Consider the following 25,073-nt stretch of genomic DNA (forward strand, 5'->3'; position numbering starts at 1 on the left):
TGCTCTGTCATACCTTCACACCAATCTGAAGTGGCCATGAGGGAGGTTTTGTCAGATGGGGAAATTTCTGATTCAGGTAGAATTTCTCAACAGGCAGAACCTGATGTTGTGACATTTAAATTTAAATTAGAGCATCTCCGCGCACTTCTTAAGGAGGTGCTATCTACTCTGGATGATTGTGACAACCTGGTCATTCCAGAAAAAATGTGCAAGATGGACAAGTTCCTAGAGGTTCCGGTGCACCCCGACGCTTTTCCTATACCCAAGCAGGTGGTGGACATAGTGAATAAGGAGTGGGAGAAGCCCGGCATACCTTTTGTCCCCCCTCCTATATTTAAGAAATTATTTCCTATGGTCGACCCCAGAAAGGACTTATGGCAGACAGTCCCTAAGGTCGAGGGGGCAGTTTCTACACTAGCTAAGCGCACTACTATTCCTATCGAGGATAATTGTGCTCTTAAAGATCCTATGGATAAAAAATTGGAGGGTTTGCTTAAAAAGATTTTTGTACAGCAAGGTTACCTCCTGCAACCTATTTCGTGCATTATTCCTGTCACTACAGCAGCGTGGTTCTGGTTCGAGGAACTAGAAAAGTTGCTCAGTAGAGAGACTCCGTATGAGGAGGTTATGGACAGAATTCACGCACTTAAGTTAGCTAATTCCTTTATTTTAGATGCCGCTTTGCAGTTAGCTAGATTAGCGGCGAAAAATTCAGGGTTTGCAATTGTGGCGCGCAGAGCGCTCTGGCTAAAGTCTTGGTCAGCGGATGTATCTTCCAAGACAAAATTGCTTAATATCCCTTTCAAGGGTAAAACCCTTTTTGGGCCAGAATTGAAAGAGATTATCTCAGACATCACTGGGGGTAAGGGCCACGCCCTCCCACAAGATAGGCCTTTCAAGGCCAAGAATAAGTCTAATTTTCGTTCCTTTCGCAATTTCAGGAACGGACCGGCCTCCAACTCTGCAGCTTCTAGACAAGAGGGTAATGCTTCGCAAACCAAACCAGCTTGGAAACCGATGCAAGGCTGGAACAAGGGTAAGCAGGCCAAGAAGCCTGCTGCTGCTACCAAAACAGCATGAAGGAGAAGCCCCCGATCCGGGACCGGATCTAGTAGGGGGCAGACTCTCTCTCTTCGCTCAGGCTTGGGCAAGAGATGTTCAGGATCCCTGGGCACTAGAAATAGTTTCTCAGGGTTATCTTGTGGAATTCAAGGAACTACCCCCAAAGGGAAGGTTCCACATGTCTCACTTATCTTCAAACCAAATAAAGAGACAGGCATTCTTACATTGTGTAGAAGACCTGTTAAAAATGGGAGTGATACACCCAGTTCCAACTGTGGAACAAGGAATGGGGTTTTACTCAAATCTGTTTGTAGTTCCCAAAAAAGAGGGAACTTTCAGACCAATTCTGGATTTAAAGATTCTAAACAAATTTCTCAGAGTGCCATCGTTCAAAATGGAAACTATTCGACCGATTTTACCTACAATCCAGGAGGGTCAATTTATGACTACCGTGGATCTAAAGGATGCGTATCTACATATTCCTATCCACAAAGATCATCATCAGTTCCTAAGGTTCGCCTTTCTGGACAAACATTACCAGTTTGTGGCTCTCCCATTCGGGCTAGCCACTGCTCCAAGGATTTTCACAAAGGTACTCGGGTCCCTTCTAGCGGTTCTAAGATCAAGGGGCATTGCAGTGGCACCTTACTTGGACGACATTCTGATACAAGCGTCTTCTCTTTCAAAGGCAAAGGCTCACACAGACATCGTTCTGGCCTTTCTCAGATCTCACGGGTGGTAGGTGAACATAGAATAGAGTTCCCTGTCTCCGTCGACAAGAGTTCCTTTCTTGGGGACAATAATAGATTCTTTAGAAATGAAGATTTTCCTGACAGATGTCAGAAAGTCAAAACTTCTAAACGCTTGTCAAGTTCTTCACTCTGTTCCACAACCTTCCATAGCTCAGTGCATGGAAGTAGTAGGGTTGATGGTTGCAGCAATGGACATAGTTCCTTTTGCGCGAATTCATCTAAGACCATTACAACTGTGCATGCTGAAACAGTGGAATGGGGACTATACAGACTTGTCTCCAGTGATTCAAGTAGATCAGAAGACCAGAGACTCACTCCGTTGGTGGCTGACCCAGGATCACCTGTCCCAGGGAATGAGCTTCCGCAGACCAGAGTGGGTCATCGTCACGACCGACGCCAGTCTAGTGGGCTGGGGTGCGGTCTGGGACTCCCTGAAAGCTCAGGGTCTATGGTCTCGGGAAGAGTCTCTTCTCCCGATAAACATTCTGGAACTGAGAGCGATATTCAATACTCTCAGGGCTTGGCCTCAGCTAGCAAAGGCCAGATTCATAAGATTCCAATCAGACAACATGACGACTGTTGCTTACATCAACCATCAGGGGGGAACAAGGAGTTCCCTGGCGATGAGAGAAGTGACCAAAATCATAAAATGGGCGGAGGATCACTCCTGCCACCTATCTGCGATCCACATCCCAGGAGTGGAAAACTGGGAGGCGGATTATCTGAGTCGTCACATTCCATCCGGGGGAGTGGGAACTCCACCCGGAGATATTTGCCCAGTTGACTCAATTATGGGGCATTCCAGACATGGATCTGATGGCGTCTCGTCAGAACTTCAAGGTTCCTTGCTACGGGTCCAGATCCAGGGATCCCAAGGCGACTCTAGTGGATGCATTAGTAGCGCCTTGGGCCTTCAATCTAGCTTATGTGTTTCCACCGTTTCCTCTCATTCCCAGGCTGGTAGCCAGGATCAAACAGGAGAGTGCCTCGGTGATCTTGATAGCTCCTGCGTGGCTACGCAGGACTTGGTATGCAGACCTGGTGAATATGTCATTGGCTCCACCATGGCAGCTACCTTTGAGACAGGATCTTCTAGTACAGGGTCCATTCGAACATCCAAATCTAGTTTCTCTCCAGCTGACGGCTTGGAAATTGAACGCTTGATTTTATCTAAGAGTGGGTTTTCGGATTCTGTGATAGATACTCTGGTACAAGCCAGAAAACCTGTAACTAGAAAAATTTACCATAAAATATGGAAAAGATATATCTGTTGGTGTGAATCCAAGGGATTCTCATGGAGTAAGATCAAAATTCCTAGGATCCTTTCCTTTCTCCAAGAAGGTTTGGATAAGGGATTATCAGCGAGTTCTCTAAAGGGACAGATTTCTGCTTTATCTGTCTTGCTACACAAACGACTGGCAGCTGTGCCAGATGTTCAAGCTTTTGTTCAGGCTTTGGTCAGGATCAAGCCTGTTTACAGACCTTTTTCTCCTCCCTGGAGTCTGAATTTAGTTCTTTCAGTTCTTCAAGGGGTTCCGTTTGAACCTCTACATTCCATAGATATCAAGATGTTATCTTGGAAAGTTCTGTTTTTGGTTGCTATTTCTTCTGCTAGAAGAGTTTCTGAGTTATCTGCTCTGCAGTGTAATCCGCCCTATCTGGTGTTCCATTCAGATAAGGTTGTTTTGCGTACTAAACCTGGTTTCCTTCCAAAGGTTGTTTCTAACAAGAATATTAACCAGGAAATAGTTGTGCCTTCTTTGTGTCTGAATCCAGTTTCAAAGAAGGAACGTTTGTTACACAATTTAGATGTAGTTCGTGCTTTAAAGTTCTATTTAGAAGCAACAAAGGATTTCAGACAAACGTCTTCTCTGTTTGTCGTTTTGTCTGCTACCTCAGATCAGATATGTAAGGCAGCGACTTGGTCTTCCCTGCACACTTTTGCCAAATTCTACAAATTTGATACTTTTGCTTCTTCTTCAGAGGCTATTTTTGGGAGAAAGGTTTTGCAAGCCGTGGTGCCTTCCGTTTAGGTAACCTGATTGGCTCCCTCCCTTCATCCGTGTCCTAAAGCTTTGGTATTGGTTCCCACAAGTTATGGATGACGCCGTGGACCGGACACACCAATGTTGGAGAAAGCAGAATTTATTCTTACCTGATAAATTAATTTCTCCAACGGTGTGTCCGGTCCACGGCCCGCCCTGGTTTTTTAATCAGGTTTGATGAATTTCTTTCTTTAACTACAGTCACCACGGCACCCTATAGTTTCTCCTGTTTTTTCTCCTGTCCGTCGGTCGAATGACTGGGGTGGGCGGAGCCTAGGAGGGACTATATGGACAGCTTTTGCTGTGCTCTTTGCCATTTCCTGTTGGGGAAGAGAATATTCCCACAAGTTATGGATGACGCCGTGGACCGGACACACCGTTGGAGAAAGTAATTTATCAGGTAAGCATAAATTCTGTTTTTTCTGAAGATGTTTCGTCACGTGGGATTTTTATGTACTGTCAACTTAGATTGTCGCAGTTTCTGGAGACTTCCTAATGACACGTCTTTTTTGATTCGAGGTGATGTTCCCTCAAAGGTTTAGAGAATAAGGCTTTGGAGTTTATAATTCTTTTATCTGGGTGTTTCTCAGATTACTAGCCCCAAAACTAGAGCTTCAGGTTTGTTCTGCTCAGGCTTTGAATCGCTCCGACAGATATGTCTTCTGAATCTAATCTTTCTTCTGCTTGAGAGAAAGTTTTACTTTGGTTCCGCTATTCTGCGATTTTACCGTTTTAATGAGAGAACACATTTTTCTCTCTTATTCTTTTAATGCGGTTAAAGCCCAGCGTCAGATCTCCGCTAAACCTGAACAATCAAAGTGTTTCTGGAAGCCGACTCAGTCACGGAACAAGTCTGAGCCAAGCAGAGGCCTGTCTAACCTTGGTTGGCAGGAGGGTTCAGTTCCAGGTCCTATCTTCGATCGCATTGGGGACTGACCTTCACTCTTTTCAGACGCTTGATTCAGGGACGTACAGGATCCATGGGTCCTAGAGGTCATAGCTAGGCTTCAAATCTCAGCCTTCCAGGCAGTTTTCCTTCTCGTCATCTTGTATTCAAGACAGAGAGAGGGAAGCTATTTCGGGAGGGTGCGGATTTTGTTCTCCTTTGGAGTCATTGTCCCGGAACCTATCGCAGAGTGAGTTTTGAGATATTATTCAAACCGTTGTTTTCGTAGTCCCATAGTGGGAGGGAACTTCCTATTTGGGTCCTAGAGCTTATCATGTATCCTCATTCCAGAGGGAGACTATAAGATCCGCTCTACCCTTGGTACGGGAAGAGCAGCGCGGGACCACTGTTGAGGAAATATATCATACCTTTTCATTCCTCCTCAGGGAACACTTTCATTCCTCCTAAGGTTGTCGTTTCTAGACCAGTACTTATAGTACATTGTTCCTTCCGTTTTGGTCTCGCTACTGCTTCTAGAGCCTTTTAGGAATCTAAGGTTTTCTTTTGGCAGTAGCGAGAATCCAGATCTGGCGGTAGCTTCCCTTGTCTAGATGACTTGGTTCAATTGCCATTGTCTCGTCTGATAGAAGACCATTAGGGATTTCATCTGCCTTCCTTGATCTTCAGGGATGGTAGAATATCTAGACCAGAATTCTCTGGTGTAGGCACCAGGGTGGATTCCTGGATGCTAATTTAGTCTTCATAGACATGAAGACATTTCTTTCGGACTTGTGAAGTTATGAGCTGGCTTCATCAGGTTAGGCCTTCCAGACCTCCTTCAGACCATCGCTGGCTCTGTGTGGGGTGGTTATGATTTGTCATGGGGTCCATCTTTGCTAGGTCTCTTTTCAGCCGAGGCTCGGTGTATGCTGAGGCAGTGGAGCGGCGCTATTTTGAATCTGTCTTAACAGATTTACCTGGACTACTGGTTGAGAGAATGGCTCTTTAGTGTCTTTTTTCAGATTTTCTTGTCATGAGTGGCATCTTTCTTGAGTCATCCAGGGTGGTTTTCACTTCGGTCACAGGTCCATCAGGATGGTGAGGGTGTGCCAAGAAGGCATGGGGCCCGGGGTCTCAGGAGGTTTCCCTCCCAATTAACTTTTTGGATTTTCAGGCTATTTTGTGCTCGGAGGGCTTTGACTACTGGGTTAGTCCCAGTTTATAGATTCTAGTCAGAATGAGAGACTCCCTAGCGATGAGGGTAGGATCTCGGCTTTGTAGAGGGCAGAGGACCACTACTGCTCGCTGCCAGCGATTCACTCTCCGCGTGTGGTCATCCGCAACGGATGTTTTCTACAGACATTCCCTTTATCTGGCGATAAGGTCTCCATCCGAGGGTTTTTTCGGATATTTGTATCTGGGAGGGGACGCCGAATGAGAGTTTCTGCGTTCTGTCTCAATACCAAGTTACTCACAGGGGTCGTGGTTCAGGTATCCTCAGATGGAGCTAATGGATGCATTAGCGGTGCCTTGGAGGCTCAGTACCATTTTTCTTTTCTGCCATATCACTCTTTCCTCGAGTGGTGCCTCAAACCTAGCAGGAGCAGGCGTCAGTGATAATGATTGCTCTGTTGCGGCCGCAAAGATCGTGGTTCGCGGTTTCGTGGCGATGTTGTCTTCCCCTCCATGAAGGTTACCTTGTCGCAGGGATCTGCAAGAACAAGGCCCCTTTGCTTCATCAACTCTTATTTTTCTGAGCGGACTGAGAGATGACGCTTAGTCTTAGCCTAGAGAGGGTTTTCTGAGAGGTTATGATACTCTCCTTCAAGCGCGTAAGCCGGTTCCTCGTCATCTATCATAAGGTGTGGAGGAACCCCTTCCTCTGTGAAGAGCGTTGTTCGTCCTGGTACACTTATTTATGTCTGCCAGGATTCTTGCCTTCCTCCAGGATGGTCTGGAGAAGGGCCTCTTAGCTAGTTCCTCATTGAGACAGTTTTGGTCCTGTCTGTTTTATTGCACAAGAGGCTTGTTGAGCTTCCGGTCGTACATTTTGTTTGTTAAGGCCTTGACGATCAGACTGGTGTGTCGATCTGATGCTCCTCCTTGGAGCTTAGAGCTTGTCCTTAAGGTTTTGCATCGGGCTACTTTTGTACCTATGCATGAGATTGACATTAAGTTGTTCTCTTGGAAGATTCCATTCCGTCTAAATGTTGCTTCTGCGTGCAGAAGTCTGAGATTGCGGTCTTGCAATGTGACCCTCCTTATCTGGTGTTCTACGATAATAGGGCTGTTCTACGAACCTAGTTAGGATTTCCTTCTAAGGTTTGTGCCAGATCGCAGCTTCAATTAAGAAATTGTGGTTCCTTTCTTATGTCCTATTTCTTCTTCTAGAAGGAAAATTTACTACATAATATGGAGTCGTGCCTTGAGATTCTATCTTCAGGCTACATAGGAATAGACCGATTTTTTTTTTCTCGGTTTGTTATCTATCTGGGAGGCTTAAGAGTCAGAAGGCATCTTCGACTTCCTTATCTTTTAGTTGAGGAGTATCTAACTCTTGGTTTATGAGAGGATTACGGCTCATCCTACAAGAGCAGTGACGTCCTTTTGGGTCTTCTAAAATGTGGCCTCTACGGATCAGATTTGTAGGGCTGGCTACCTGTTCCTCCTTACATTCTTTTTCCAACATTTTTTATTAGTTTTTTTCCTCAGATGGGGACCGCCTCTCCTTTTTGCCCTCCCGTTAGCATTTAGTGTCCTCCAGAGTTTGGGTATAACTTCCCACAAGTAAGGAATGCAGCTGTGGACTCTCACTGTATTAAGAAGGAAAACATAAATTATGCTTACCAGATAATTTCCCTTCCTTCTGTACAGGGAGAGTCCACAACTCCCGCCCGTGTTCTCCAATGGGCGGCCCTAAATTGTAACTTGTTCTTCTGGCACCCTTTTTACCCTGATATTTCTCCTACTGTTCCTTGTTCCCTCGGCAGAATCACTTGGGTATGAGGGAAGTGGGGTGTCTTTGCCTCCTCCTGGTGGCCAGGTTCAGTATTTCCCACAGAATGCAGCTGTGGACTCTCCCTGTACAGAAGGAAAGGAAATTATCTGGTAAGCATAATTTATGTTTTTAGATTGTGTAGAGATTACCCTCCCACCCCCTGATCCCTACCTGATCCTTCCCAAACAGCTCTCTCTCACACCCCACTGGTCTCCACCATCTAAGGTACTGGCATACAGTCTGCCAATATGAGAATTTAAGGCAATTTTTTCTTTTAATTATTTTTTTCCCCTTCTATTTGCTGCAGTGGATCCCCCCTTACCCCCCAACCTCCCTGATTCCTTCCAAACAGCTCTCTAACCCTCCCCCCTCTAACTAGTGTCCACCATCTTAATTACTGGCAGCTGTCTGCCAGTACTTATAAAACACTTTTTAAAATATTTTTACATTTTTTTTTAAATTTAGTGTAGTGCCCCCCCCCTCCCGCAATCATTATTTATAGATCCCTCACACTTTTCTTTCTGTAGTGTAGCTGCCCATCCCTCCCTCTTCCTTTATTGCTTTTTCCTCAGTGTATCGCCCTCCCTCTGCTGGAACGCCCTCCCAGATTCCCTTCCACACCTCCCGCCGGCATCAGCAGATTATGGTTACAGACGGTGACGCACACAGTTTCACCTTTTGAAACGATCTGGCATCTGCCTTAATATGGAACCGGAGCACCAATCGCATTCTGGTTCCATATGCAGGCAGATGCCATGAGCTCATGAACTTCAGCTCTTGGCTGTCACTTAACAGCCAAGACTGCTGGATCTTCCTACAGCTACAACATGTGTGAGTGTGTATGTATGTATATCTCATGGAGTACGATAAGCACAGTACCGCACAACGTGTATATATTCGTAGCAATGGGTTAAAGGAACATTACGGTCAAATTTTAAATGCACATAGATTAATTACATCTTTGAATATAAACATTCTGCAATATACATGTTCATGTATTGTCAAAAATGCTTCTAGTAAAAGTTATCACGGTTTTAGACTTAACATTTTTCTTTGCACATGCTTGTGAAGCATAGCTAGATATTCTCAGTGCACTAGCATTTTAAATACTGCAGAGCACCAGTGAGCCTTGTATCATGCCTGCAATTAACAAATTGAGTCATGACCAGATGATGAAAGTGCTGTGTTTAAAATGCTGGTGCACGGTGCATACTTAAATACTCTTTTGAAACAGCTATAGCTTTTATAAGAAGCATTTTTGCTATTACATGTATATTACAAAAATGCTTCTATTGAAACTGAAATGCATCCATGCAGATTTCAATTTTGGCTGGAATGTCCCTTTAAAATCAAGTTTGTGCTCTGAAATAAAGCTTGTTCTGCACTAATAAGAAAAATGGGGGGAAACTATGTTTGGGGTAATTAAACAAGTGGAAAACTTTAATTTTAATGTAAAATAGCAAAATTTATTTTTGGAGACTTAATTCTACATTTCCATATTTATTTTTTCAGTATATAAGAAGTTGTATAATGCTTGGCCGAATGCCCAACTTAATGTTAATGGCTAAAGATAGTTTGTACAACCAGATTCCTGTGGACAACTTTACAATGCCTTCGTACTCAAGACGGATTTCAACTGCAACGCCTTATATGAATGGAGAGGCTTCAGCCAAATCATTGTGGGCAATCAACAGTATGCTCAGAATAAAAATTCTGTGTGCAACGTATGTTAATGTTAACATAAGAGACATTGATAAGGTAATTTAGTCACTAAATATTTTTTTGCTTTGAATATTGGTTGCTTTTTATTAAACCTCACTTATGTTCTAATTTAGATCTATGTCCGAACTGGTATCTTTCATGGAGTTGAGCCATTGTGCGACAATGTGAACACTCAGAGAGTCCCTTGTTCAAATCCTAGGTAATTAATTTGTTAAAATCTTTCCTGGCACTTTGAATCTTTCTCTGTGTTTATTACCCTGTTTTAATTTATGTACTTTTTTTTTTTTTTTTAACTATATCCTAAACAAATTTCTTTCATACAGGTGGTGAGAGTCCAAGATCTATTACTCCTGGGCATTACTATTCCTGAACACTAGGAGGAGGCAAAGATATCCAACCCCCAAGAGCTTTATAAAACCCCTTAAACCTTACTAGAAACTAATCTTGTATTTGCCTCCACTGGAGGTAGGTGAAGCATGAAGGTGCTCCAGATCCTTTTTTTTAGAGGGGTTTTTGAGACTGAGTTGAGGCTCAATTTCCTCTCATAGTGCTGCTGAATGACGGAGGGATATATTGGGTAGTGGCACAATTACACCCCACAGGTGTTGTGGGGACCTGTCATCCGGCTCCTCTGTTGGGTTGTCGGTATACTCCTATTTCATTTCCACTGGTTTGACTTTCTACTGGATTCCACTTTATCTTCCAGTAATTGGGTGCTCATGGGTAAGTACAATTTTTAAATTTATATTTCTGGCACTCATCTAAGCCTAATGGGCTATTTAGTTTTTGTATTCTATATTCTAGGGCTATATTAGTGTATATATTTATATTTTGGCTTCTTTAAGCATATAAGGCATTTTCCCTTTAATTTTTTTGCGCATGACAGCCTATTAAGTTTGTGCATGTTGGGTTTGCACATATCAGTCAGTCAGAATAGCACACGTAGGGTTTTTTCTGCATGCGAGTATCTCGCTGCGCTTTCAGTCTATTTGATCACGTTAATTAAACCTGTGTTCTTTTGCTGTTTTGAGCACACTATTAGGCTATTTAGTGTGCTTTGTTTCTTTCATGTAATTAGCAAGAGTCCATGAGCTAGTGACGTATGGGATATACATTCCTACCAGGAGGGGCAAAGTTTCCCAAACCTTAAAATGCCTATAAATACACCCCTCACCACACCCACAATTCAGTTTTACAAACTTTGCCTCCGATGGAGGTGGTGAAGTAAGTTTGTGCTAGATATGCGCTCAGCAGCAAGTTGGAGCCCGGTTTTCCTCTCAGCGTGCAGTGAATGTCAGAGGGATGTGAGGAGAGTATTGCCTATTTGAATGCAGTGATCTCCTTCTACGGGGTCTATTTCATAGGTTCTCTGTTATCGGTCGTAGAGATTCATCTCTTACCTCCCTTTTCAGATCGACGATATACTCTTATATATACCATTACCTCTGCTGATTCTCGTTTCAGTACTGGTTTGGCTTTCTACAAACATGTAGATGAGTGTCCTGGGGTAAGTAAATCTTATTTTCTGTGACACTCTAAGCTATGGTTGGGCACTTTGTTTATAAAGTTCTAAATATATGTATTCAAACATTTATTTGCCTTGACTCAGAATGTTCAACTTTCCTTATTTTTCAGACAGTCAGTTTCATATTTGGGATAATGCATTTGAATTAATCATTTTTTCTTACCTTCAATTTGACTCTTTTTTTCCTGTGGGCTGTTAGGCTCGCGGGGGCTGAAAATGCTTCATTTTATTGCGTCATTTTTGGCGCTGACTTTTTTGGCGCAAAAATTCTTTTCCGTTTCCGGCGTCATACATGTCGCCGGAAGTTGCGTCATTTTTTGACGTTATTTTGCGCCAAAAATGTCGGCATTCCGGATGTGGCGTCATTTTTGGCGCCAAAAGCATTTAGGCGCCAAATAATGTGGGCGTCTTATTTGGCGCTAAAAAATAAGGGCGTCGCTTTTGTCTCCACATTATTTAAGTCTTATTTTTTCATTGCTTCTGGTTGCTAGAAGCTTGTTCTTTGGCATTTTTTCCCATTCCTGAAACTGTCATTTAAGGAATTTGATCAATTTTGCTTTATATGTTGTTTTTTCTCTTACATATTGCTAGATGTCTCACGTTGCATCTGAGTCAGAAGATACTACAGGAAAATCGCTGTCTAGTGCTGGAGCTACCAAGCTAAGTGTATCTGCTATAATTTTTGGTATCTGTTTCTCCAGCTGTTGTTTGTATTGCATGTCATGACAAACTTATTAATGCAGATAAAATTTCCTTTAGTACTGTTACATTACCTGTTGCTGTTCCGTCAACATCTAATTTTCAGAGTGTTCCTGATAAACATAAGAGATTTTATTTTTTAAATCCATTAAGGCTATGTCTGTTATTTCTCCTTCTAGTTTACATAAAAGTCTTTTAAAACTTCTCTTTTTTCAGATGAATTTTTAAATGAACATCATCATTCTGATACTGATAATGGTTCTTCTGGTTCAGAGGTTTCTGTCTCAGAGGTTGATGCTGATAAATCTTTGTATTTGTTCAAGATGGAATTTATTCGTTCTTTATTTAAAGAAGTATTAATTGCATTAGAAATAGAGGATTCTGGTCCTCTTGATACTAAATCTAAACGTTTAAATAAGGTTTTTAAATCTCCTGTAGTTATTCCAGAAGTGTTTAATCTCCCTGATGCTATTTCTGAAGTAATTTCCAGGGAATGGAATAATTTGGGTAATTCTTTTACTCCTTCTAAACGTTTAAGCAATTATTAAGCAATTATATCCTGTGCCATCTGACAGATTAGAGTTTTTTTGGGACAAAATCCCTAAGGTTATGGGGCTGTCTCTACTCCTGCTAAATGTGCTACTATTCCTACGGCAGATAGTAATTCATTTAAGGATCCTTTAGATAGGAAAATTGAATCCTTTCTAAGAAAAGCTTACTTATGTTCAGGTAATCTTCTTAGACCTGCTATATTTTTAGCGGATGTTGCTGCAGCTTCAACTTTTTGGTTAGAAGCTTTAGCGCAACAAGTAACAGATCATAATTTTATAGCATTATTATTATTCTATAACATGCTAATAATTTTATTGGTGATACCATCTTTTGATATCATTAGAGTTGATGTCAGGTATATGTCTCTAGCTATTTTAGCTAGAAAAGCTTTATGGATTAAACTTGGAATGCTGATATGTCTTCTAAGTCAACTTTGCTTTCCCTTTCTTTCCAGGATAATAAATTATTATCTCAACTGTTTCTGGAAGGAAGGGAACTTTTTTACCAAAGGATTAAAAATCTAAGGTAAATTTAGGTCTAATAATCATTTTCGTTCCTTTCCTCACAATAAGGAACAAAAGCCTGATCCTTCATCCTCAGGAGCGGTATCAGTTTGGAAACTATTTCCAGTTTGAAATATATCCAAGCCTTATAGAAAACCTATAGCCAGCTCCTAAGTACCCATGAAGGTGCGGACCTTATTCCAGCTCAGCTGGTATGGGGAAGATTACGTTTTCTTCAAAGAAATTTTGATCAATTCCGTTCTCAATTTCTGGTTTCAGAACATTGTTTCAGAAAGGTACAGAATTGGCTTCAGTTAAGGCCTCCTGCTAAGAGATTTTTTTCTTTCCGTGTCCCAGTTAACACAGCAAAGGCTCAGCATTTCTGAAATGTGTTTCAGATCTAGAGTTGGCTGGAGTAATTATGCCAGTTCCAGTTCTGGAACAGGGGCTGGGGTTTTATTTTATCTCTTCATTGTACCAAAGAAGGTCAATTCCTTCAGACCAGTTCCGGATCTATCAATATTGAATCGTTATGTAAGGATACCAACATTCAAGATGGTTTCTGTAGGACTGTCCTGCCTTTTGTTTAGCAAGGGCATTATATGTCTACAATAGATTTACAGGATGTGTATCTGCATATTCCGATTCATCCAGATCACTTTTAGTGTCTGAGATTCTCTTTTTAGACAAGCATTACCAGTATTGTGGCTCTACCGTTTGGCCTAGCCTCAGTTCCAAGAATTTTTTTCAAAGGTTCTCGGTGCCCTTCTTTCTGTAATCAGAGAACAGGGTTTTGGTATTTCCTTATTGGACGATATCTGGGTACTTGGTCAGTCTTCTCATTTTCGAAGAATCTCATACGAATCGACTTGTGTTGTTTCTTCAAGTTCATGGTTGGAGGATCAATTTACCAATCAGTTCATTGATTCCTCAGACAAGGGTAACCTTTTTAGGTTTCTAGAATAGATTCAGTGTCTATGACTCTGTCCTTGTCAGACAAGAGAAGTTTAACATTGATATCAGCTTGTCAAAACCTTCAGTCACAATCATTTCCTTTGGTAGCCTTATGCATGGAAATTTTAGGTCTTAGGACTGCCGCATCAGATGCGATCTCCTTTGCTCGTTTTCACATGCGACCTCTTCAGCTCTGTATGCTGAACCAATGGTGCAGGGATTACTCAAAGATATCTCAATTAATATCTTTAAACCGATTATACGACACTCTCTGACATGGTGGACAGATCACCATCGTTTAGTTCAGGGGGCTTCTTTGTTCTTCCGACCTGGACTATAATCTCAACAGATGCAAGTCTTACAGGTTGGGGAGCTGTGTGGGGGTATCTGACGGCACAAGGGGTTTGGGAATCTCAGGAGGTGAGATTTCCGATCAATATTTTGGAACTCCGTGCAATTTTCAGAGCTCTTCAGTCTTGGCCTCTTCTGAAGAGAGAGTTGTTCATTTGTTTTCAGATAGACAATGTCACAACTGTGGCATACATCAATCATCAAGGAGGGACTCACAGTCCTCTGGCTATGAAAGAAGTATCTCGAATTTTGGTTTGGGCGGAATCCAGCTCCTGTCTAATCTCTGCGGTTCATATCCCAGGTATAGACAATTGGGAAGCGGATTATCTCAGTCGCCAAACGTTGCAACTGGGCGAATGGTCTTCACCCAGAGGTATTTCCTCAGATTGTTCAAATGTGGGAACTCCCAGAAATAGATCTGATGGCTTCTCATCTAAACAGGAAACTTCCCTGGTATCTGTCCGGATCCCGGGATCCTCGGGCGGAGGCAGTGGATGCATTATCTCTTCCTTACAAGTGTCATCCTGCCTATATCTTTCCGCCTCTAGTTCTTCTTCCAAGGGTATTCTCCAATATTCTAAAGGAATGCTCGTTTGTCCTGCTGGTAGCTCCAGCATGGCCTCTCAGGTTTTGGTATGCGGATCTTGTCCGGATGGCCTCTTGCCAGCTGTGGACTCTTCCGTTAAGACCAGTCTTTCTGTCTCAAGGTTCTTTTTTCCATCAGGATCTCAAAACCTTAATTTTAAGGTGTGGAGTTTGAACGCTTGATTCTTGGTCAAAGAGGTTTCTCTGACTCTGTGATTGATACTATGTGACAGGCTCGTAAATCTGTATCTAGAGAGATATATTATAGAGTCTGGAAGACTTATATTTCTTCATGATGGTTTAGATAAAGGTTTGTCCGCAAGTTTCTTGAAAGACAAATCTCTGCTCTTTCTGTTCTTTTTCACAGAAGGATTGCTAATCTTCCTGATATTCATTGTTTTGTACATTTGGTTCGTATAAAACTTGTCATTAAGTCAATTTCTCCTCCTTGGAGTTTGAATTTGGTTCTGGGGGCTCTTCAAGCTCCTCCTTTTGAACCCATGCATTCTTTGGTCGTTATATTACTTTCTTGGAAAGTTTTGTTTCTTTTGGCCATCTCTTCTGCCAGAAGAGTCTCTGAATTATCTACTCTTTTTTGTGAGTCTCCTTTTCTGATTTTGCATCAGGATAAGGCGGTGCTGCGAACTTCTTTTGAATTTTTTTCCTAAGGTTGTGAATTCTAACAACATTAGTAGAGAAATTGTGGTTCCTTCATTATGTCCTAATCCTATGAATTCTAAGGAGAAGTTATTGCATTCTTTGGATGCTGTTAGAGCTTTGTAATATTATGTTGAAGCTACTAAGTCTTTCCGAAAGACTTCTAGTCTATTTGTCATCTTTTCCGGTTCTAGAAAAGACCAGAAAGCTTCTGCCATTTCTTTGGCATCTTGGTTGAAATCTTTATTCCATCATGCCTATGTTGAGTCGGGTAACACTCCGCCTCAAAGGATTACAGCTCATTCTACTAGGTTAGTTTCTACTTCCTGGGCGTTTAAGAATGAAGCTTCGGTTGATCAGATTTGCAAAACAGCAACTTGGTCCTCTTTGCATACTTTTACTAAATTCTACCATTTTGATGTATTTTCTTCTTCTGAAGCAGTTTTTGGTAGAAACGTACTTCAGGCAGTGGTTTCAGTTTGAATCTTCTGCTTATGTTTTTTCATTAAAATTTTATTCTGGGTGTGGATTATTTTCAGCAGGAATTGGCTGTCTTTATTTTATCCCTCCCTCTCTAGTGACTCTTGTGTGGAAAGATCCACATCTTGGGTAATCATTATCCCATACGTCACTAGCTCATGGACTCTTGCTAATTACATGAAAGAAAACATAATTTATGTAAGAACTTACCTGATAAATTCATTTCTTTCATATTAGCAAGAGTCCATGAGGCCCGCCCTTTTTTTGTGGTGGTTTTGATTTTTTTGTATAAAGCACAATTATTCCAATTCCTTATTTTATATGCTTTCGCACTTTTTTCTTATCACCCCACTTCTTGGCTATTCGTTAAACTGAATTGTGGGTGTGGTGAGGGGTGTATTTATAGGCATTTTAAGGTTTGGGAAACTTTGCCCCTCCTGGTAGGAATGTATATCCCATACGTCACTAGCTCATGGACTCTTGCTAATATGAAAGAAATGAATTTATCAGGTAAGTTCTTACATAAATTATGTTTTTTCCCGTACGTTATTCATCTTTCTCTTGTAAGGTGTATCCAGTCCACAGGTTCATCCATTACTTGTGGGATATTCTCCTTCCCAACAGGAAGTTTCAAGAGGACACCCACAGCAGAGCTGTCTATATAGCTCCTCCCCTAACTGCCACCCCCAGTCATTCTCTTGCAACTCTCGACAAGAAAGGAAGTATCAAGAGATATGTGGTGACTTAGTGTAGTTTTACCTTCAATCAAGAGTTTGTTATTTTTAAACGGTACCGGCGTTGTACTGTTTTTCTCTCAGGCAGAAATTAGAAGAAGAGTTCTGCCTGGAGATTTGATGATCTTAGTGGTTTGTAACTAAGGTCCATTGCTGTTCTCACACATAACTGATGAATATGGGAAAACTTCAGTTGGGGGAACGGCCTGCAGATTACCTGCTTTGAGGTATGTTTAGTATTTTTATTTCTAGAGAGAGGAATAAGTTCTAGAAAATGCTGACAGAGCCTTGTATATTTGAGGTAAGCCTGATGCAGTGATTTAACAGCGACTGGGATCATGCTTACATAACAGGGTAATACTCATGTTAATATTCATATTGCTTAGTGACAAAACGTTTACATGATTTCAAATAAATAGGACGTTTTTTCTCTGAGGGAGATAAGTCTTTATTTGGGGCCTAGTTTCCACATGGCTAGTCAGATACTCCTAGGAGTATTTTCTTAAGGCCCCTCTGACATCCAGTACATGGTGGGAGGGGCCTATTTTAGTGCTCTAACTGCACAGTTTTAATACAGACTGAGACATCCAGCTTCCCTAGAAGATTCCTCTGGCATCTGAGAACCATTTCAAAGGGGTTATTTCTGCACAAAACCGTATTTAAGGGCAGGTAGGAGCCTCAGCAGAGCTGTGGCATGGTGCTCAATTGATTTTTAACGTTTTTTAACGTTTTTCAATCCGGTTTGGGGCCTAAGGGGTTAATCATCCACTTGCAAGTGGGTGCAATGCTGCTTTAGTCCCTTATTCACACTGTAAAAATGTCAAAGATTTTACTGTATTTTTTCACTGTTTTGCAGTTTAAGTGCTATTTTTTTTTCTCTAGTCTGTTAAACATGTTTGACATAGAGGAAACTCCTTGTTCAATATGTTTGGAAGCCGTTGTGGAACCCCCTCTTAGAATGTGTACCAAATGTACTGATATTTCTATAAACTATAAAGACCATATTATGGCGCTTAAAGATTTATCTCCAGGGGATTCTCTGACTGAAAAGAGGGAGATTATGCCATCTAACTCTCCCCATGTGTCAGAACCTATAACTCCCGCTCAAGTGACGCCAAGTACATCTAGCGCGTCTAATTCTTTTACCTTACAGGACATGGCGGCAGTTATGAATGCTACCCTCACAGAGGTATTCTCCAAACTACCAGGGCTGCAAGGAAAGCGAAAAAAATGGGTTTTATTTAGCAGCGCTAATAGAAGCTTGGAAATCATGATACCAATCTAACTAATGTATTATACAATCTTGTTTATTTAAAAATTCTTATAACACATAAAAACAACAGCAAATGCTATTCCTAATTAATAAAGGGACGTCTCCCTTATTCAACACTTTTAAAAACAGACTAGAACCATATATTGATAAAATATATAGAATTAATTCTTTTATACCTGGAATTCTAGGGTTTATCAATATATGGTTCTAGTCTGTTTTTAAAAGTGTTGAATAAGGGAGACGTACCTTTATTAATTAGGAATAGCATTTGCTGTTGTTTTTATGTGTTATAAGAATTTTTAAATAAACAAGATTGTATAATACATTAGTTAGATTGGTATCATCATTTCCAAGCTTCTATTAGCGCTGCTAAATAAACCCCATTTTTTTCTCTTATCCACCATTTAGTTCTCTTTGAGGGAAGAACTTTTTTAGCAGCAGGAATCCACCTTTAGGCGCTCCTATCACACTACACATAACTACAAGGAAAGCGAGACAGCTCTGGGGCTAGAATTAATACAGAGCTTTCTGACGCTTTATTGCCTGTGTCCGATATACCCTCACAATGCTCAGAAGCCGAGGCAGGTGAGCTTCTATCTGTGGGTGACATTTCAGACTCAGGGAAGGCGTTACTTCAGTCTGATTCTGAGAGGACAGCGTTTAAATTTAAGCTTGAACACCTCCGCTTATTGCTTAGGGAGGTTTTAGCGACTCTGGATGACTGTGACCCCATTGTGGTTCCAGAGAAATTGTGTAAAATGGACAAATACTTTCAAGTACCTGTTTACATGGATGTTTTTATAGTCCCTAAGAGGTTTTCGGAAATTATTACTAAGGAATGGGATAGACCAGGTGTGCCGTTCTCTCCCCCTCCTGCTTTTAAAAAGATATTTCCCATAGATGCCACCATACCGGACTCGTGACAGACGGTTCCTAAGGTGGAGGGAGCTAAGCGTACAACTATCCCTGTCGAGGACAGTTGTGCTTTTCTAGATCCTATGGATAAAAAATTGGAGGGTCTCCTTAAGAAAATTTTTATACATTAAGGTTTTATTCTCCAGCCTCTTGCATGCATTGCCCCAGTTACTGCTGCAGCGGCTTTTTGGTTTGAGTCTCTTGAGGAGGCTCTACAGGTGGAGACCCCGTTAGACGATATTCTAGACAGGATTAAAGCTCTTAAGTTAGCTAACTCCTTTATTTCTGACACCATTTTTCATTTAGCCTAGCTAACGGCTAAGAATTCAGGTTTTGCCATTTTGGCGCGTAGGGCGCTATGGCTTAAGTCCTGGTCAGCAGACGTTACTTCAAAGTCTAAGCTTCTTAACATCCCCTTCAAGGGACAGACCCTATTCGGGCCCGGTCTGAAGGAGATCATTTCTGATATTACCGGAGGAAAAGGTCACGCCCTTCCTCAGGATAGGTCCAATAAGTTAAGAACCAAACAGAATAATTTTCGTTCCTTTCGAAACTTCAAGAGTGGCGCAGCTTCAGTTTCCTCTAATGCAAAACAAGAGGGAAATTTCGCCCAGTCCAAACCAGTCTGGAGACCTAACCAGGCTTGGAATAAGGGGAAGCAGACCAAGAAACCTGCGGCTGCCTCTAAGACAGCATGAAGGAGTAGCCCCTGATCCGGGACGGGATCTAGTGGGGGGGGCAGACTCTCTCTCTTCGCCCAGGCTTGGGCAAGAGACGTCCAGGATCCCTGGGCATTAGAGATTGTTTCCCAGGGATATATTCTGGACTTCAAAGCTTCATCTCCAAAGGGGAGATTTCATCTCTCACAATTATCTGTAAACCAGATAAAGAGAGAGGCATTCTTGCGTTGTGTTCAAGACCTGCTGGTTATGGGAGTGATCCACCCGGGTTCCAAAGCAGGAACAGGGGCAGGGCTTCTATTCAAATCTGTTTATAGTTCCCAAAAAAGAGGGAACTTTCAGACCAATCTTGGATCTCAAGATCCTAAACAAATTTCTCAGGGTCCCATCCTTCAAGATGGAGACTATCCGAACCATCCTCCCTATGATCCAGGAGGGTCAATATATGACTACCGTGGACTTAAAGGATGCTTATCTCGACATTTCGATTCACAGAGATCATCATCAGTTCCTCAGGTTCGCCTTCTTAGACAGGCATTACCAGTTTGTGGCTCTTCCCTTCGGGTTAGCCACGGCACCAAGAATCTTTACGAAGGTTCTAGGGTCCCTACTGGCGGTTCTAAGGCCACGGGGCATAGCGTTGGCTCCTTACCTAGACGACATTCTGATACAGGCGTCGACTTTTCAAATCGCCAAGTCCCATACGGACATTGTTCTGGCCTTTCTGAGGTATCACGGGTGGAAGGTGAACGAAGAAAAGAGTTCTCTCTCCCCTCTCACAAGAGTTTCCTTCCTAGGAACACTGATTCAGTAGAAATGAAAATTTTTCTGACAGAGGTCAGGTTATCAAAGCTTCTAACTTCCTGCCGTGCTCTTCATTCCACTTCTCGGCCGTCAGTGGCTCAGTGTATGGAAGTAATCGGCCTAATGGTAGCGGCAATGGACATAGTTCCGTTTGCCCACCTACATCTCAGACCTCTGCAACTTTGCATGCTCAATCAGTGGAATGGGGATTACACAGATTTGTCCCCTCTGCTAAATCTGGATCAAGAGACCAGGGATTCTCTTCTCTGGTGGTTCTCTCGGGTCCATCTGTCCAGGGGAATGAGTTTCCGCAGGCCAGAGTGGACTATAGTCACGACAGATGCCAGCCTTCTGGGCTGGGCCGCAGTCTGGATCTCCCTGAAGGCTCAGGGTTCGTGGACTCAGGAGGAAGCCCTCCTTCCGATAAACATTCTGGAACTGAGAGCGATATTCAATGCTCTTCAGGCTTGGCCTCAACTAGCTGCGGTCAGGTTCATCAGATTTCAGTCGGTCAATATCACGACTGTAGCCTATATCAACCATCAGGGGGGGACAAGAAGCCCCCTGGCAATGTTGGAGGTTTCAAAGATAATTCTATGGGCAGAGTTTCACTCTTGCCATCTCTCAGTTATCCATATCCCAGGTGTAGAGAACTGGGAGGCGGATTTTCTAAGTCGGCAGACTTTTCATCCGGGGGAGTGGGAGCTCCATCCGGAGGTATTTGCCCAGCTGATTCAACTATGGGGCAAACCAGAAGTGGATCTGATGGCGTCTCGTCAGAACGCCAAGCTTCCCTGTTATGGGACCAGGTCAAGGGATCCCCAGGAAGCGCTGATAGATGCTCTAGCAGTGCCCTGGTCCTTCAGCCTGGCTTATTTGTTCCCACCATTTCCTCTCCTCCCTCGTCTGATTGCCAAGATCAAGCAGGAGAGAGCTTCGGTGATTTTGATAGCACCTGCGTGGCCACGCAGGACTTGGTATGCATATCTGGTGGACATGTCATCTCTTCCACCATGGACTCTGCCGCTGAGGCAGGACCTTCTACTCCAAGGTCCATTCAAACATCCAAATCTAATTTTTCTGCGGCTGACTGCTTGGAGATTGAACACTTGATTTTATCAAAACGTGGTTTCTCCGAGTCGGTCATTGATACCTTAATTCAGGCTCGAAAGCCTGTCACAAGGAAAATCTATCATAAGATATGGTGTAAATATCTTCATTGGTGTGAATCCAAGGGTTACTCATGGAGTAAAGTCAGGATTCCTAGGATATTATCTTTTCTCCAAGAAGGATTGGAGAAGGGATTGTCAGCTAGTTCCTTAAAGGGACAGATTTCTGCTCTGTCTATTCTTCTGCACAAGCGTCTGGCAGATGTTCCAGACGTTCAGGCGTTTTGTCAGGCTTTAGTTAGAATCAAGTCTGTGTTTAAACCTGTTGCTCCGCCATGGAGTTTAAATTTAGTTCTTAAAGTTCTTCAAGGGGTTCCGTTTGAACCTCTGCATTCCATAGATATCAAGCTTTTATCTTGGAAAGTTCTGTTTTTGGTAGCTATCTCTTCGGCTCGAAGAGTTTCAGAGTTATCTGCCTTACAGTGTGATTCCCCTTATCTGATATTCCATACAGATAAGGTAGTGTTGCGTACCAAACCTGGATTTCTTCATAAGGTGGTATCTAATAAGAATATCAATCAGGAGATTGTAGTTCCGTCACTGTGTCCTAATCCTTCTTCAAAGAAGGAACGTCTATTACACAATCTTGACGTGGTTCGTGCTTTAAAGTTTTATTTACAAGCTACTAAGGATTTTCGTCAAACATCTGCATTGTTTGTTGTCTACTCTGGACAGAGGAGAGGCCAAAAGGCTTCGGCATCTTCTCTTTCTTTTTGGCTGAGAAGCATAATCCGTTTAGCTTATGAGACTGCTGGCCAGCAGCCTCCTGAAAGAATTACAGCTCATTCCACTAGAGCGGTAGCTTCCACATGGGCTTTTAAAAATGAGGCCTCTGTTGAACAGATTTGTAAGGCGGCGACTTGGTCTTCGCTTCATACTTTTTCTAAATTCTACAAATTTGATACTTTTGCTTCCTCGGAGGCTATTTTTGGGAGAAAGGTCTTGCAGGCAGTGGTGCCTTCCATTTAAGTTCCTGCCTTGTCCCTCCCTTCATCCGTGTCCTAAAGCTTTGGTATTGGTGTCCCACAAGTAATGGATGAACCCGTGGACTGGATACAGCTTACAAGAGAAAACAAAATTTATGCTTACCTGATAAATTTCTTTCTCTTGTGGTGTAACCAGTCCACGGCCCGCCCTGTCTTTTTAAGGCAGGTGTTTTTTATTTTTAAACTACAGTCACCACTGCACCCTATAGTTTCTCCTTTTTCTTGCTTGTCTTCGGTCGAATGACTGGGGGTGGCAGTTAGGGGAGGAGCTATATAGACAGCTCTGCTGTGGGTGTCCTCTTGCAACTTCCTGTTGGGAAGGAGAATATCCCACAAGTAATGGATGAACCCGTGGACTGGATACACCACAAGAGAAAGAAATTTATCAGGTAAGCATAAATTTTGTTTTTTTGATGTTGGGTTAGCACTCTGGAGCATTGCCATGGAGGGGGTAAGTATTTCCCTTGCTTTAAGAGCTCTTATGGGTTTTTTTTCTCCCTTTTGTAGTTTTCACTTATCATGGAATCTTCTGTGTCTGTCCCTGAAACTTCTTTAGAAGTTAAAGCCTCTGAACACTTTCCTACCAATGTGAAGTGTGTATATTGTAATGTGTTGCCTTCATCTCAGCTGTGCAATTCTTGTTTAAATGTGATTATGCATTCTAATCTCACTTAATACTGCTCTTGCTTCTAAAGGTATCTGCCCTCCTACTGTTTATTCTACACAGGGGAGTTCTACAGATTTCTCTTCAGAATTCAAGGATTTTCTTCTTAATCAGGAAGGGTCCACAGCTGCATCCATTACTTTTGGGTATTCAGAACCTGGCCACTAGGAGGAGGCAAAGGCACCCCAGCCAAAGGCTTAAATACCTCCCCCACTTCCCTCATCCCTCAGTCATTCTTTGCCTTTCGTTTTAGGAGATTGGCAGAGAAGTGTCAGAAGATTGAAGATAGTCTCTTATGGAGGGTAGTACTCTTCAAAATGGGACTGGAGTTTTAAGTAATCCTGTCAGCCTCTCAGTGAGAGCATGGGTGAAAGTTAGAGTCCGGAGATGCAGGGAGAGTCTTTCTGCGAAACCATCCCTACTCATATTAACAGCTCCTTTGGCAATTGGCGTTGATGAGTTTCGCTGCCTGCCTTTATTTACTCAAGTTCCTGTCAGAAGCGAGGCTATCTGTCACACTTGAAAGGCCGTGTTCCTGTTCCACGGCATAGATTCCGGTAAGATAGTTTCATTTTTTTCAATATATGACTGTAATGTTAAACGAAAGAAGTCAGGGTCCCAGTGGGACTCCTTTATTTTATGGAATCAAAGGTTAATATCTCCTGAGGGACTGTAATCCTGTTTGTTATGTGATTTTGTCTGCTATTGTGTAGTGTTACTTGGGCTCATGGCTTTTCGGACATAACTACCTTACTTCATCTTTTTGTGCAGTCCTAGGAACTGGCACCTTTTTTTGGGGCGGGCTTACATGATGCACCTCGTGACCGGGTGTGGTTGTATTCCATTTCCGCTCTTTGACCGAGTGACGATGGGGGGAGAGTCTGTTCGTTGTCTGGTTCACAGGAGGTGGTGAGTGCCCCAGCCATTAGAGGTGTAAGGTGCCATTAGTGTTTGCCCATAAGGGCAATCTCCAAGTTATGGAGGATTCTGATTTTTTTTGGAGACGGATATCTCCGATTCAGAGAATACGTCTTGCGAAGAGTATGAAATGGCCAGGGTTATCCATGCCCATCAGGTATGTTCCGATTGCCGTTCCGATTCAGAGAATACATCTTGCGAAGAGTATGAAATGGCCAAGGTTATCCATGCCCATCAGTTATGTTCCGATTGCTGTTCTAGAGTACTCTCTTCCCCTGTATCAGAGAGTTTAGGGTGCGTTGAGCCATCCGCACAGAGGATTCCATGTCCCGGGAGGGCGCGTGCCCCAAAACCTTCTTTTGCTACACAAGCAGGTGTCCCTATGGCCGTTACTCCTTCTCCGGAAGGCGGCTTGTTTCCTCCAGAGGTTACAGCACAGTTCCGTTTAGCTATATCTATGGCGCTGGCACATTTATATCTCCCTAATGAGGTATTTTTAAGAAACTGTCAGTGTTCTGTTAACCGGGGTTCGTCAGGCGTGGGATCGCTTGAGTCAGTTAAACCTTCTGGGGAAGCGATGGCCCCTTAGGCTTCAGGGTCCCCACCCTCAGGGCCGGGGTTGCCCATCGAACCGGTGGGGGATCATTTTGACTTCCGTTATAGATTGGCACGTCTCCGTATTTTGTTAAGGCATGTTTTGGCGGTGCTGGAGGATTCCAGCCCTACTGGGTGGAGGGATCCTTGGTCTTCTGTGCCGGACGGCAAACTAGATTAGACGGGTGGGGATGAAGACAATCTTCTTATCGTCTCTGTTCCAGTTCTGAGCTTGGGCCTCTAACCGGCTGGTCCAGTTGATGTGCCGTTTTTCTTGGGCGTTCACTTTCGGGTGCTGCCTTCATTTTATTTAATTCGGTTAGGATATATTGATTTGTTCTAGAAGCTCATGTCTGCTATAATTTTCCTGTTTGGGAATATTCTCTCTCAGGAACTGATGCTTGCGATTTTGTGGTGGAGTGCGCACTTCCTTCGAAGCTGCATGTTTTTCTATATCATAACTTAGTTATGATTATAGTTTATTTTCGATCCCTCTGGGGCTTCAATTTTTTTTTCCTTGGACAGTTTAGGGTGTTCCTTGTTCCAGGCAGGTACTGGTCGGGCA

The 25,073-nt window shown here is 42.7% G+C and overlaps 1 protein-coding gene across 1 annotated transcript in view; it reads left to right on the plus strand.

Annotated features, from left to right (window-relative positions):
• The window catches only part of PIK3CA (phosphatidylinositol-4,5-bisphosphate 3-kinase catalytic subunit alpha), a 369,462-nt gene that overhangs the window by 143,975 nt on the left and 200,414 nt on the right, over positions 1–25,073 (plus strand). The window contains exons 6-9 of the mRNA XM_053710159.1: positions 9,256–9,501; positions 9,579–9,664; positions 10,548–10,599; positions 16,733–16,741. Of these exons, the coding sequence (XP_053566134.1) occupies positions 9,256–9,501; positions 9,579–9,664; positions 10,548–10,599; positions 16,733–16,741 (393 nt within the window). The remainder of the gene's footprint in view (positions 1–9,255; positions 9,502–9,578; positions 9,665–10,547; positions 10,600–16,732; positions 16,742–25,073) is intronic.

This window comes from Bombina bombina, chromosome 4 (assembly GCF_027579735.1).
Source record: "Bombina bombina isolate aBomBom1 chromosome 4, aBomBom1.pri, whole genome shotgun sequence".
NCBI lineage: Eukaryota > Metazoa > Chordata > Amphibia > Anura > Bombinatoridae > Bombina > Bombina bombina.